A 13,784-nucleotide genomic window follows, 5' to 3' on the forward strand; every position below is an offset into this window, starting at 1 on the left:
TAGATAAAAAGATGTGACATTCATGTGGAAGTGATTTAAATAAAAACCTTGCTTGTGTTTTGTACACAAAGATTATCTACAGCTGAATTGGTCATTTTGATTAATAAGACGATTGAAAGAAAAGTTTAATTTAAATTAATGTTCACCCCACCCAATCAATTATAAGGATCTGCATGAAATGTGCTCTCATATATCACTTGTTGAATCAGGAACTCCTGAAAATGAGCATCCAAGCATAAATGTGTTTAATCAAGGGTTAGGGTGTTCCCCACAAAAACAATCTCTCAGAAATTTAAATAATAGGAATGAACACAATTTATAACATGAAGGAAGGCAAAATTCTTTATAACCAGCTCCTGTAATTCTTTATTCCAGAGATGTAGAAGCCTATTTACAATTTGAAATGATACTATGGCTAGAAATAGCTAGCAGTGGCTAGAGCATCCATTTATTAAACCTCTTTCTTTATTGAAACTTTATCATGAAGGAACTTCCATCTGACATTTCAGAGAATTCCTACAAATTAGTTCATGTATGGGGCTGGACGAACCAAAGGCTTCACCCAATGTAGAGGAAATTTCCATATTACTTGTAACTTATAGATTGTTTTTCAGTTCAATTAAATCTTCCAGACTTCAGTACAAATCATTTTGCATGCAACTGAACAAATTCACTTATGATTTGTCATTTCTATGATTTCATGATATGAATGATGAGATTGTTTCAATGATGTAATCTTCCATTATTGTATTTTAGAAATAATGCAAATCTCTCCTTCAAATTAGTCATTACTATGAATTTTCATCATAGTAATTTTGTCCCCTCCCTATTGAAAAATACCTTACAATTTCCTCTGCTATTTATTTACATTACTACATTTTCTGCAGGGATCTTGATCAAAAACATATAATAATATTGCACAAATAAATTGCTGGGATGGCTGAAAAATTCATTTTCTTTCAGAACATCATAAATCTAATAGTTTTATTTTAATTGATGTAATTATCAGATAATCATTGTTCATTGTTCCTTCAAAGGGAATGTGTCCATCTATATACATAATTGCAGAGGGGGAATTACTGGAAAAAATCTAATATGTATTAACTTTATGGCCATATCCTAAGCCGGGGATCCCCAACCTCCAGGCTGTGGCCCACTACCGGGCCATGGCCCATGTGGAACTGGAAGCAGTGGCTGATCGTGCGCCTGAAGCTTTATTTGTGCAAGTGGCAGGCATGCCCACTGCTCGGACAAAGCCATTCCCTCTCCCCCCACACTGGTCTGCAAAGCCGGAAAGGTTGAGGAACACTGTCCTAAGCAACCAACAAAGTAATTATTTTAGTAAGTATTAAAAGAAACACACACACACACAAGAATAAAGCAAATTCAACCACAACTGGATTGGTTGTTGTTTACCTAATAGGAATCATAAGGGACCCATAACTCTAAACTGCAGACTTATGATTTTACTTCTACTCTACAGTATATCAAAATCTTAGATTTCAGAATTGTGGTGCTGCTATTGCTCCTGAATGAGGTTCTGTTCAGCAGTTCTGTTGTAGCATACCTAATATTTACCTTTGGGACAACTATGATTTGGATGACTGAGACTCTTCATAGACACTCAGTCTTTTAATATACCTGACACCATTTTGTCTCAAAGGTGCATTTTCAAGAGGCAACTGGACTTTTTTGTTTTTCTTTGATGAAATTTTGCTTCTCATCAAGAAGCTTCTTAAGCTCTGACTGGATGAACAAAAGCTTCTTGGATGAGAAGCAATCAAAGAAAAAGAAAAACAAGAAGGTCCAGTTGCCTCTTGAAAAAGCACCTTTGAGACAACCATGACGTGGATGACTGAGAATCTCCATAGACATTGTGCCACAATTTTCATAGGAAAAGGAAGGACTAAGTTGCAAAGCTTTGTACTACTGAGATTTTTGTAGCTTATACCCCCTGATGTATTTGTATTTCATTCTTACAAGAACATGGTTATACTAAGCAGATAGAAGCCCAACTTTTTGCCATATAAAAGTTTATTACTCAATCTTTTAGAAGCATGCACCCATACATTCCATTCTAAATAGCTGCGTGATTTTAAATTTGAATACAGTGATAATCAATTCACATAAAATAGGTGTGGCAAACTAAAGTGGGTCAGATCAACTTTATTTCTAGCATCTGTATTTTATTAATTGTTAATCTAGAATGTGAAGCCAATTTATAAATGGTTAAATACTTCGTTTTTCATATTTATATCCAATGTTTTATTTATTTATTTATTTATTCATTCATTCATTTAACAGACACTGAATCCACATATACTAGCCATACTAGTACTGCTGGTTTCAGTGAGCAAGGTTACGTTGGGCCCAGTCATTTAAAAAGGAACCAACATACTACTATTGCAACTCAATATTGATTAAAGATTTCTAGTCATACTGCTATTGCCATGATAAAAGTCTGTACAATATTTCAAAAGTTCATGGTTTGCCCCATGCAATAACACCAACATTTTAGATTGCCCCTTTTGACCAAACATATCTACCACATACAACCATATATTTACACATCACAATAATCAAATCTTTGCATATTATATACACAAATGCATACAGGTGGAATGGAAAATTTCTTTGTTGATGGGAAGTGAACTGTATGATAAATGACAGAATTGAATAATTTTTATCAATGTTAATCCACCCATCAAATGTTCACATGTTATACAAAATCTTAATCAGTACAGTATAATGTAAGTTTCAATTTCTCCATTTGAATGTAAAAAAGAGAAGAGTATATTAAATAAAACTGAACATACAATTTTTGCATTAAGTTAGCTATTCAGTTTACTCCTTCAATAGGCCAAGCTTTTTTAAAGCTTCCTTTCTGTGCTCTTCTGTGGCTCCTTTAGGAGTGATTTTTACACTAACACATGCTGGCCTAGGAAGCTTGGAGGGGTGCTGAAATGGGTAAGAACTTCTCTCATGATTTTTGTCCCACTCAACATTATGTTGTTTGTTTTCCTTCAGATCAACAAAGTCTTTCCCTGTGCCAAGAGATGCTGGACGCATCCGGTTATTCCTAAGAAAATTTGGAGTGATCTTAGTGAGAAAAGATCTTTTGTTATTCTTAAAGTTCTGTCCCTCGCTTCCAGAAGCAATGCAACTACTCAGACCCACACCAGATCGTTCCAGTGTGTTAGATTTGAAATTTGCCTGTTTGACCCTTGGGATGCTAATGTCAGTTGGTTGGACATCTTTGACATCCATCTGGTCAGACTGCTGGACAGATTTCTTATTAAGAGCAATGTCATCCATGTTTACATTCTCCCTACTGCTAGTGTAGGACATTTCTCTTGATTTTGAGTAAATAGAAGTTTTGATCACTTGGTCATCTGGATTTTTTTCATTATCCAAAGGAAGTCCCAGTTTCTCAAGAGCCTCCCTCCTTGCCCTCCCTTGTTCTTTTTGGAGGGCATAAGTTTTATCCATAGAAAAGTCACCAGTTGCAGCTCTAGGCCTCCCACTGGATGGTAATGATACTTTTATCTTATGGGTCGGGTCTATATTAAGCGATGCAACATTGCTTTTGCTGGTTTTGAGAATAATATTTGGGGGCAATTTTCTGGGCTTTGGGGCAGTAGGAGGACCTTGCTTGAAACTAGAATCTAACTGAGATTCTTCCAGTATATGTTTATGATCAATTTCTTGATGATTAACAATTTGCTCAGAACTTTTCTTGTTACATTTAGGAGAGACAGATTTCAAAAAGGATTCCTTTCCAGTTGCTGTCTCCATCATCTCTGGTGGGAATTTTTGCTGGACTGTTCTTGCCTCATACTCTTCTGTTACACCTTGGTTCCTCTTACTTTCAGAATGAGGTGTTGCCCTATTTTCAGCATGTCTCCAAGAATCAGTAAATATCTGTTCGTGCTGTATTATGAGATGGCTCTTCCTCTGGTCTTGGAATGGTTCAGGAGGTGGAATTACTACTGATTCCAACTCAGAGATTCTTCCCTGAGTACCTATCTCAGGCAGCTCTTTCAGTATGTCCAATGTCCCATGCTTAGGAGAGCCCCATAAAGTAGGATGTAAGGAAGGAAGAGTTTTTACATCATCAGCATTAGTTTCTAGTGCTTCGGTGACAAAAATCTTGGAAGTCTGGGCAGTATTTTTTGCCATGATATTTTTTGGAAGGCTATGGTGGCCTGGACTTAAGATGGCAGCAGGTATTGAACCAGAAAGAGAAGTGTTGCCTTTTGGATCAATTTGTTTATGCTTTCCAAGATAGTCAGGATCCAATTCTGCAAGATAAAACATAGTGGTGGGGGAAAGATAAGATAAAGAATAATAATATTTTTTCAACAAGAAACAAGAAGAAAGAAAGTTTTCAATAAAGGAAATATAAGTCAAGGAGGAATAGGACCAAATATTCATTTAGATTTTGCGCAATCATTACATTAACTTGATAAAGTTTGGATGAAATAATAAAACATAAATAAGAGATCAATGAGTTTGAACATATTCTTCAAGAGTTTGAACATTTTCTCCAGTAGTTGTAGCTGACAAAAGCTATATAAATGCTGGTTTTCTATAGAAAATTCAAGTGCTTATATTGTTCAGTCATAGAATACAACCTTTTATGAAGGAAGATGTGTTCAAAGTAAAGTGTATAAAAAAACCTATTGAAAATTTTCCAGGAGTATATTAACACCATATTTCAAAAATGAGAACTAGATCTGGGACTCAACAGATTAGACATTTTTAATAAAAAGCTAAAGAGTGTAACCTCCCTTATTTTGATTATGTGAAGACATCTATTTCCTGAAATTTAATTTTCTGCATGTTAAATCAGCATATAATTTCATCTCAAAGCATTATATTTTAAAGTTATCAAACATAAAGACATTACATGGGACAATATGTACTACATTAAAGCCTTTTCAGATAGTTTGGATGGCAGAATAACTTCAACTATTTTGTGACCTTATACAAACAGAAATTTAATCTATGTTTTGTTTCTTCAAAACTCAATCAAGAATTACTGTTCAGCTGAAGTATTCCCACTGCAAATCACTTACAGAACAGTTCATAAACTCACCTTTGGGGACATCTCTTGTAGGCCATGTCCTTGGAAGTTTGGAAGGTTCAACAGCTTCTGCCTCATCAGTAGAAAGTCCACTGTCTGCTTCGGTGTCTAAAGAATGCAAAGTTTCTTCAAGAAACATAAGGCATTCTTTTTCTTCAACTGTTAGATAATCAAAGCCACCGTCACTCTTTGAGACAAAAACAAAGAACGAAAAAGTTCTAAAAACTTGCTCTTAAGAACAAGAATTTCATCTCTATTTCTTGTCTTCCATTCAAACTTACCTATGCAATTCCTGGGAAACAACCAATCTTTCTAACCAAGGTCAATAAAACCTCTAAAACAGAGCAAACATTTGTTTTTTGTTTGTTTGTTTGTTTTCTGCAACCACTAAATGTCAGTTGTGGTTTGATCCAAATAGGCTCAGTTCCTTACTTGAAATTCAAATTAGATCTAATAGTCAACAATAAAAAATAAAAACCACATATATAAACTGCTTATGAATTTTAATTTTAATACAGGGTTGTAAAAATGCACCAACAGGTACAATAGATCACATATTTCTGACAATCATTCCTCAACAGCTAGGACAATATTATTTTTCTAATTTCTCAGTATGATTCTTTTACCTACTGCTCTGCCTCATGATCTGGTCAACCATAATTCTTGTTAAATACTCAGATTCCAAAGTTTTGGTATACTGTTCACTACCTTATTAATATTCTTAACATTTAAGGATTTAAAGATTTTCTAGAAATCTATTTATGTACGTTAACACATTATTTTAAAAAGATATCTAATAATCACATGACTATATCATATGGGTCAATAAACTCTCAAATTTTTAATATCTCCAAAACAGAAAATTTGATATCCATCCTTTCAAATATATTCTTTCAGGAGTTTAATACACCTAGATACATGTTTTTCATGAATCATCTTTAAGCAGATATCATTTTAATATTTTTAAGAATATGAATCTATTGATGGGGCATTATTGGTGATTCCAGTTCTTAATGCATGCTTAAAATATCCAAGAAATGTCAACTTAAAAATATCATTTTGATATTTATTTAGTATTAAATTTGTTTGTCACCCATCTTGTTTTGAGGAGACTCTGAGCACTTTACAAACATTAATATTATCAGCCTATATATAATAAGCTAATATTATTTCATAATACACATTAGTGATATGTTTACTATACTTTACAAATTATCCACTGCCATTAAAGCGATATCACACAACTTTCAAAATAAATCAATATGTAAATAAATAGTGTTACCATTTCCAAGGAACTGGAGTTGTTGCTGATCACACTGTCACAGCTGCCTGCACTGTCAACAGTTGGTATGGGATCTGGTTCAGCTATCCCTACCCATAAATCTTTTTTAGGCATATCAAGGTAGATAAGAGAGCAATCCGTATGATTCAGGAGCTCTAGGATAAAAAGAAAAGAAAATCATACATATTCTGCAATTTCAAAACATATTCAGGACAAGGTTAAGAAATAATAAATGTTTTATTTTTTTTACATCTTCATTTTTTGTACAACCTTTTTTTAAAAAAAAATATACTTACTGAATACATTTATGAAATGCCTGGGTTTTGTTTTTTTTTTGTAGCAGTGACTCATGAATATGCATACAAAAGTGTCCAAATTCACACCTCTGAAAGTCTCTGAAATTATGGGTATCTTCATTATGATTATACAATTAATGAGCACATCCTTACCCTGAAAGTACTTACTCCTACAATCCTGATTTACATGGTGTATTGAAGGTGATTATGCATCATAAAATTACTAAACATTCTTTAGATTGATCTGTCTCTAACGTGGTTGTTCATATTTTCCAACCACCACTGTAATCAAATCCACCCATCTTGTTGCTATTCATCTTCTTCAGTTTCTATACCTTACCCAACATTAAAGATTTCTTAACAGAGTTAGGCTTTCACATTATGTATTCAAAATAATGACAATTTGAGCTGCCTTTTCATTTTTGCCTCAAGTGAAAACTCTGAATTGATTTATTCTATGAACCATTTGATTGTTTTCTTAACTATCCATGAAATTCTTAGGAGTCATCCAACAACAAAGTTCAAAGTCATTAGTGCTTGTTCTATCCTGCCTTTCAAAGTCCAACTTTTATTTCCATAAAGTATCATAGGGAAAATGATGGCTTGCATGATTTAACTACTCCACCTGTGAGGCCATTTCAACTTCAGACTGTAAAGGGGAAATGCCAAAATAGTAATGCTGAAACAAAAGGAAATGAAGTAGAGATTTATTATTTTACTTATATAAAAATGAATTTATCTTCCTTTTCTAAGGTAATTATTCATCTTCTAAGGCAAGGGTGGTGAAACCGTGCCCACCTCATTGCAGGCAATAGAAAAAAAGTTGTGATACATCGCGATATGACATGTGATGTTGCGAGTCTGACACCCATGTTCTAAGGTATCTTAAAGGGAACAAAGAAGTTAGCAAATAGTCAGGATTTTTTTTGAATATTTTTCCAAGGTTTCATTACCACCAAGTACTGGTCTGCAGTGTATTTCTTCATTTTTTTATTTCTTTATTGTTCATAATCAATCCTAAAAGGCAGAAGTCATCCACTCACTTCATACCTCCATTCTCAAATACTGAAGGTACCTGCAAAATAATCTAAGTCATGGTAACATGCATCCAATTAACTGTAAGCCTATTTCTTTGATGAAAGCAGTTTACCAGATATGTTATATATTTCCACACCGGTAAATTTTAAGCAATTTATTTCTTAAGTTTGAATACTGCTCCACAAAAAAATACGTGTTTGACAACTCTGTTAGTGTCATTGCTAAATTATAAATCACCTGGATTGATTTATATTAAATTGAGACATTATTAAATCACAGAATGCGGTAGCTCATTTTTCTTGCATTCTATCTGGTTCCTCTTTTTTTCCCAACATACCCTCTGATTCTAGCAATATTTGGAAATACCATATTAAAGGTTATTATACCTCCCTTATGCAGTTTCAATGTCTGGAACAGTTTCATTTCAAAAACGAGTCCGACATAAAAGAAATAACTTCCTTCAGACTGCTGAGGAAGATACACATGAACTGCCTTACCAGCAATCTCTGGAGCAAGTATTATTTTTTAACACATTGCTGGCTATAATTAGCATCTGCATCTGCAACAGCTATGGGGGGGGGGTGCATATTAAACTCAGTCACAACAGAAGATCTAATTATCTAATTATTCAAAAACTATCAACCAGGACCAATATTCCAAACTGTCTATTAGCTATTCCAAACCTGGTGCTATTTCCCAAAATTTCCAACACAGCATGACTTTATCTTTTTATGAACAGTTAACCAAGTTGGCTGAAGATTAAATCCAAAGGGCAGCAGGTTAATAAATACTGTTATAGACTCTGACCCGGTTTAATTGCTATAAAGTTTCCAAAGAGAGCTCAACCCAGGGAATTTTATGAGCATGCCGAGGCAGTTTTCTTGGAAAAACCATGGTAGCAATTCTTCCAAAATATTTCCCAATTCAGGTCACAGCTCTGGTGTATGTTGGTGGTCTCCCAACCAAGTACTAATCAGATTTGACTCTGCTTAGCCTCTGAGTCTAGGTCAGTCAGGTGCTACCACCTGCTTAATCAGTAAGTGAAAATCTTATTTTTTTACTTCTCCAAGACAATTGAAGGTCATTTTAAATAGAAAAATGCATTAGAGAAGCACATTTTATTTTGCTTTGTGAAAACAAACCACATTTATCCTCATATAAAACCATAGACAAGAAACATGAGAGTGGCCTCTCAAAATGTTGTCTTGCTTTATTAAATAATAGTTATAATAACCATTGTCTAACAATACTGAAGAAATGAAGATTAGCATTAAATAATTCAAACTTGTAAGCAGTCATAGGTAATGAACCTATTTACTTAAGGAAGAGGCCAGGGTGTGTGTTTACCTCACACATACTTGACATTCCTTAGAGAAAGGAGAATGCCTTAAAGAGACAGATATACACTCAATGCAACCACTTTTAACATGGAAACCTTTTAAATTAGGCTCATCTAGATAGCTCCATCTTTCTACTGTAAATGGTATTTTTTTGAGGAAAGAAGTATCTTTTATTCTACACACAATGCAAAAAAAGCCAGGGGATTAGTGAGGAGTGAAACAAATTGAAGTCTAGATTGCAAACAGGAAATTCTAAACTATGCCTGCAAGACTAGAATGTGGCCATATCCAGAAATTCTAGGTTTAGGCAGTATATACATGGTGTCCTCAGTAATCCTACAAGTAAATCTGGGTGAGAGCTTATAATTTATCTCAGATCACTTGATAAATTTTGTTCTTGAATAGAAATTTAACCCCTCATAGACTTGTGGTGGTTAAGGAAAATAAGAGGCAGGAGTATTAGGTATGTTCGCCACTTTGATTTACAAATCTAAAAGCAGGACAATAATATTAATGTGCATATATGACACTGATGCATTACAACATCCTGGGTTCTTGGAAAGAACTTGATGAGTATGAAGGGCAACACCCCGTAAAGAACTGGCAACTATGACTTCATATTATTATAAACAGAGAATAATAATTCTAATCAAATCACAACTATCTTCCTATTCCAGGTCTTTGGGAAGGACTCAATTGGTTGATAAAAATGCCAAATCCAATCTAAACATCTGACTGTGTGGTAAACCATACTACTAGTACTAGCACTACTACTACTACTACTACTAATAATAATAATAGTAATGAAATATTATAGGGCCAGTATATTAAAAAAAATAGCAGGTAAAGCAGATAATAACAAGATCTGGCAATGGCTAAGAGCAGGAAAGTTGAAAAAAGAGGCACAGAGGTTAATTCTGGTTGCACAAGATAAGATAAGAGATAAACTTTATTGTCATTTTTTACTGAGGGCACACTGGCGCACATTAAAAATGAAATTTGGTTCCCTGCTCTCAAAAGTGTACACATACATAACATACATATAAACATGCTATATACATACATATGTATATACCCACACCCTTACATATAAATACATATAAATATTAATCACTGTCCATCTTGAATATATAGCGGAAAGAGGACACTTGAGAGTTCACAAGGTTGATACTGTATGAAACAAAACTGTGACTGAATCTGGATGTTCTGCTTCAGATACCATGAAACCTCCTCCCTGAAGGTAACAAGGAAAATAGGTCATGAAGAGGATGTGTAGTGCTCCAGACAATACTGTGAACCCTGCTCAAGCAATGCTTCTATGCTATGTTCTGGTAGAAGTGAGTGAACTGACAATAATCTTTTCTGCCATCCTCACCACTCTCTGCACCGTCTTCCAGTCTGATGCAGGAAGATCAAGTCTTAAAAACAAAGGCATATAAAGCCAGAATTGAGAAGACAGCAATAGACAACAAGGGCTACCTCTGTAAAAAAGCTGAAAAAAAAAACAGTGAAGCACCTGGTTAGCTGCTGCTAATCACACAAATTGACTATAGACAACAACAAAACAAATCAGCTACAATGGTGAGTTAGAAGAACTGCAAAAAATGCCACTTGCCTGCAGCCAAGAACTAATGGGATCATTAAATAGAGAAAATCATGGATTATAAGAAACCATAGTGCTCTGGACTTTAGAATTCAAATTTGCAAGACACCTGCCAGATAAAACACCAGATTTAACAATTGTCAATAAGAAAGACAAAAAAAAACAAAACAGTCTGGATAGTGGACGTGGCAATATCTGGGGACAGCAGAATAGAACAAACTGGAAAAAAATCATAACATATAAAGTCCTGCAAATAGAAGTAGAACAACTGTGCAGAAGAAAGTAAAAATAATACCAATAGTAATAGCCATCTTAGGTGTAATCCCAAAACATCTGGAGCACAATCAACATTGAGAAAATCACCATCAGTCAATTGTAAAAGATAGTTTTAGTTGGAACAGCTTACACCCTTCAACAATACCTTTAATACTGTCAAATATCAATATCTGTGTATCCCAGGTCCTTGGGAAGAATTCAATAGGTGGATAAAAATACCAATGCCAGTCTAAATATCTGGCTGACTGTGTGACCAACAATAATAATAATTTAATCTTCCATCACAGTACCTAATCACTGTGTCATAACAGTATATTTTCTTTTATTTTGGTGGATTAGTTTGGACTGACAATTAGGCAACAGAACATGAAGAAATTAATAGATTTTGTTCCTAAAGGCATATGTTGTCACGTCCTTGAAAGAAAAACATGTACTTTCATTTTCTGCTTCCTAATAATTTCATCTCTTCCAAAGTTTTCTATAATATTCTATCTGGAGCTTCCGGTGGTCAGCGACGATGATGGCGGCTACTCTGTAGCCGTCCTCCTGGGACGGCGTTAGATCTGCGGAGCACAACGCACACCAGCTGGCCCGCGGCTTGAAATCCCCTTCCCGGGCGAAGGGAAGGGGTAGAGACCACACGAATAGAGGTAGAACCTCTTAACCCCCCTGGATTTCTTTTTGGGGGGGTAGAAAGAGTGTTCCCTCGGAGTTCGTGCTTTCTCCGCCTCCCAGCTGTCTTTGTTTCTTCGGAAACAAAGTGAAACGCCGCTACCATCTCCGCGCTTAAAGTTTTCTGGTGAGTGACTTTTAAAGCGGACAGAACTGTTTAAAGGATTTTACTTAGAGTGTAGAGTTTTATTTCTTTTTATTTTTCTTTTTTTTAAGAAGAAAGAAAGAGAGAATAAGATTTTTTAAAATGGCTTCAAAGAGACAACCAGCTTCTATAGTTTCTAAGGTGGTTTCCTCTCCTGCAATTACAACCGTACAACAACAACTTAAAGCTATACTACCAGTGCTGCAACCTAAGGTTACACCTCCACCTTCTCCTCCCTTGCCAGGCTTATCTGCACAAGACATTAAAGATATAATGGGAAATGCTGTATCTCAAATCAGGGAGGAAATGAAGCAACTTCTTGAACAGAGCAAGTCTGAAAGCAAAGAGGAAATGAAGGATCTTCTTGAACAGAATAAATCTGAAACTAAAGAGGAAATGAAGGAGCTTTTAGTGGAGAATAATATTATTTTGAGGCAAGACATAGTTACAGCTTTATCAGGATTGGCTTCTGTGGTTGTGAAGTTGGATTCCAGAGTGGAAGAGGTTGCAGAAAAAGTAGACCTCCTTGAGGACAAATTCCAAGATATGGAAAAAAAGATGGAAATTTCACAAGAGGATATTCTTATGTCTCAGTATAGGCAAATGCAATATGCTTAGAGAATTAGGGGTCTCAAAGAAGACATGAATCAAGATCTGATGGAGATGGTGATTAATGATCTAGCTGTTGTTCTGAATAGGGATAAAGATGTATTACGTAGAGAAGTGGAAAAAATTTACAGAGTTAATTCCTGGATTGCGAAACAAAAGAACCTGCCAAGAGATGTGGTGATCTACTTTGCAAAGAGATCTCTGTGTAATGAAATTATACAAGCTTTTTATAACAAGAGATTCCAGATTGCTGCCCAAGATGTTATCATTTTAAAGGAAATCCCATCTAAAATTTTAAGAAATAGAAAAGACTTTGCTTTTCTAGCTAATGAGCTTAAAACAAGATTGATGCCATTCAGATGGGAGATCCCGATGGGTATTGTTTTGAGCCATGTGGGGACACGTTACAGACTTAATACAGTTGTTAAAGCCAAAGAGTTCTATAATACGGTCCTGGGAGCAGGCTCATTTTCATCTATGATTCAGAAAGCTCTGGGCGGCAAGGAGGTAGAACAGCAGTCTGAAGGATTAGGTTTGATGGTTGCTGGAAAATCACAGGTGGAATGGCTGGGCCAAACAGAGGTCAAAGAGCAAAGAATGACTCGTGCAGCATATAGACGTAAGGAAAAGGAACAACAGAAGAAAGAAGTTAAAGAATCTTCTCATGAAAGTGTCTCAATGCCGGTGGGAGGAGCAAGACCCAAGAGTTCTGCAACACATTCCTCAATGGCAGAGCTTCAGGCAGTCTTCTCCAGGCTTTTGGTTAAGGGAGATGGCAAAGTTCCTGACCTGGAATGTTAACGGCCTTAACTCCCCCCAGAAAAGAAAGAAAATCTTTTACTATTTAAAGCAACATAATAATGACATTATTTGTTTGCAGGAAACCACATTCAACTTAAAGATCAAAAATATTTAGTCAATGCTCGTTTGGGATCTCACTTTGTATCTCCTGCCCCTGGGAAAAAAGGGGGTGTGGTTATTTATGTTAAGCAAAATCTACTAATTCGTCTGGTAGAATCAGATCTTCAAGGAAGATATGTTATGATTGAACTGGGTTTATATGGTAAGAAAATACTGTATGCACCAAACCAACAACAGGAACAATTTTACAGACTGTTACATCAGAAAATAATTTCGTTGGACTATAGATCTGTGATATTAATGGGTGATTGGAATGGTGTTTTAGATACACAAAGGGACAAAAAAGTTCTTTCATTTTTTTTAAACAGGCTAAATTACCCAAAGCTTTTTTTGATCTGAAAGAGGACTGGGAGCTGAGGGATTACTGGCGTGAACGTAACCAAGAGGAGAGAGACTTTACCTTTTTTTCAGATAGACATCAATCTTTTTCAAGAATTGACTTTTTCCTGATTACAACTGATTTATATAACAGGGAAAAAGAATGTAAAAATCTTTCCTAGGTCATTGACGGATCAT

At 35.2% G+C, this 13,784-nt stretch overlaps 1 protein-coding gene across 6 annotated transcripts in view; it reads right to left on the reverse strand.

Moving 5' to 3' along the window:
* Positions 1-2,016: 2,016 nt before the first annotated feature.
* The window catches only part of CUNH1orf116 (chromosome unknown C1orf116 homolog), a 38,358-nt gene continuing 26,590 nt past the window's right edge, over positions 2,017-13,784 (reverse strand). For all 6 annotated transcript variants that reach the window (XM_039320086.1, XM_039320087.1, XM_039320089.1 and 3 more), the window contains 3 exons: positions 6,369-6,523; positions 5,099-5,273; positions 2,017-4,301 (listed from right to left, as the gene is read on the reverse strand). In XM_039320086.1, the coding sequence (XP_039176020.1) occupies positions 2,845-4,301; positions 5,099-5,273; positions 6,369-6,523 (1,787 nt within the window). In that variant the 3' untranslated portion in view covers positions 2,017-2,844. The remainder of the gene's footprint in view (positions 4,302-5,098; positions 5,274-6,368; positions 6,524-13,784) is intronic.

Source organism: Crotalus tigris, unplaced genomic scaffold, assembly GCF_016545835.1.
Source record: "Crotalus tigris isolate CLP2741 ecotype Arizona unplaced genomic scaffold, ASM1654583v1 scf7180000023618.1514416, whole genome shotgun sequence".
Taxonomy (NCBI): Eukaryota; Metazoa; Chordata; class Lepidosauria; order Squamata; family Viperidae; genus Crotalus; species Crotalus tigris.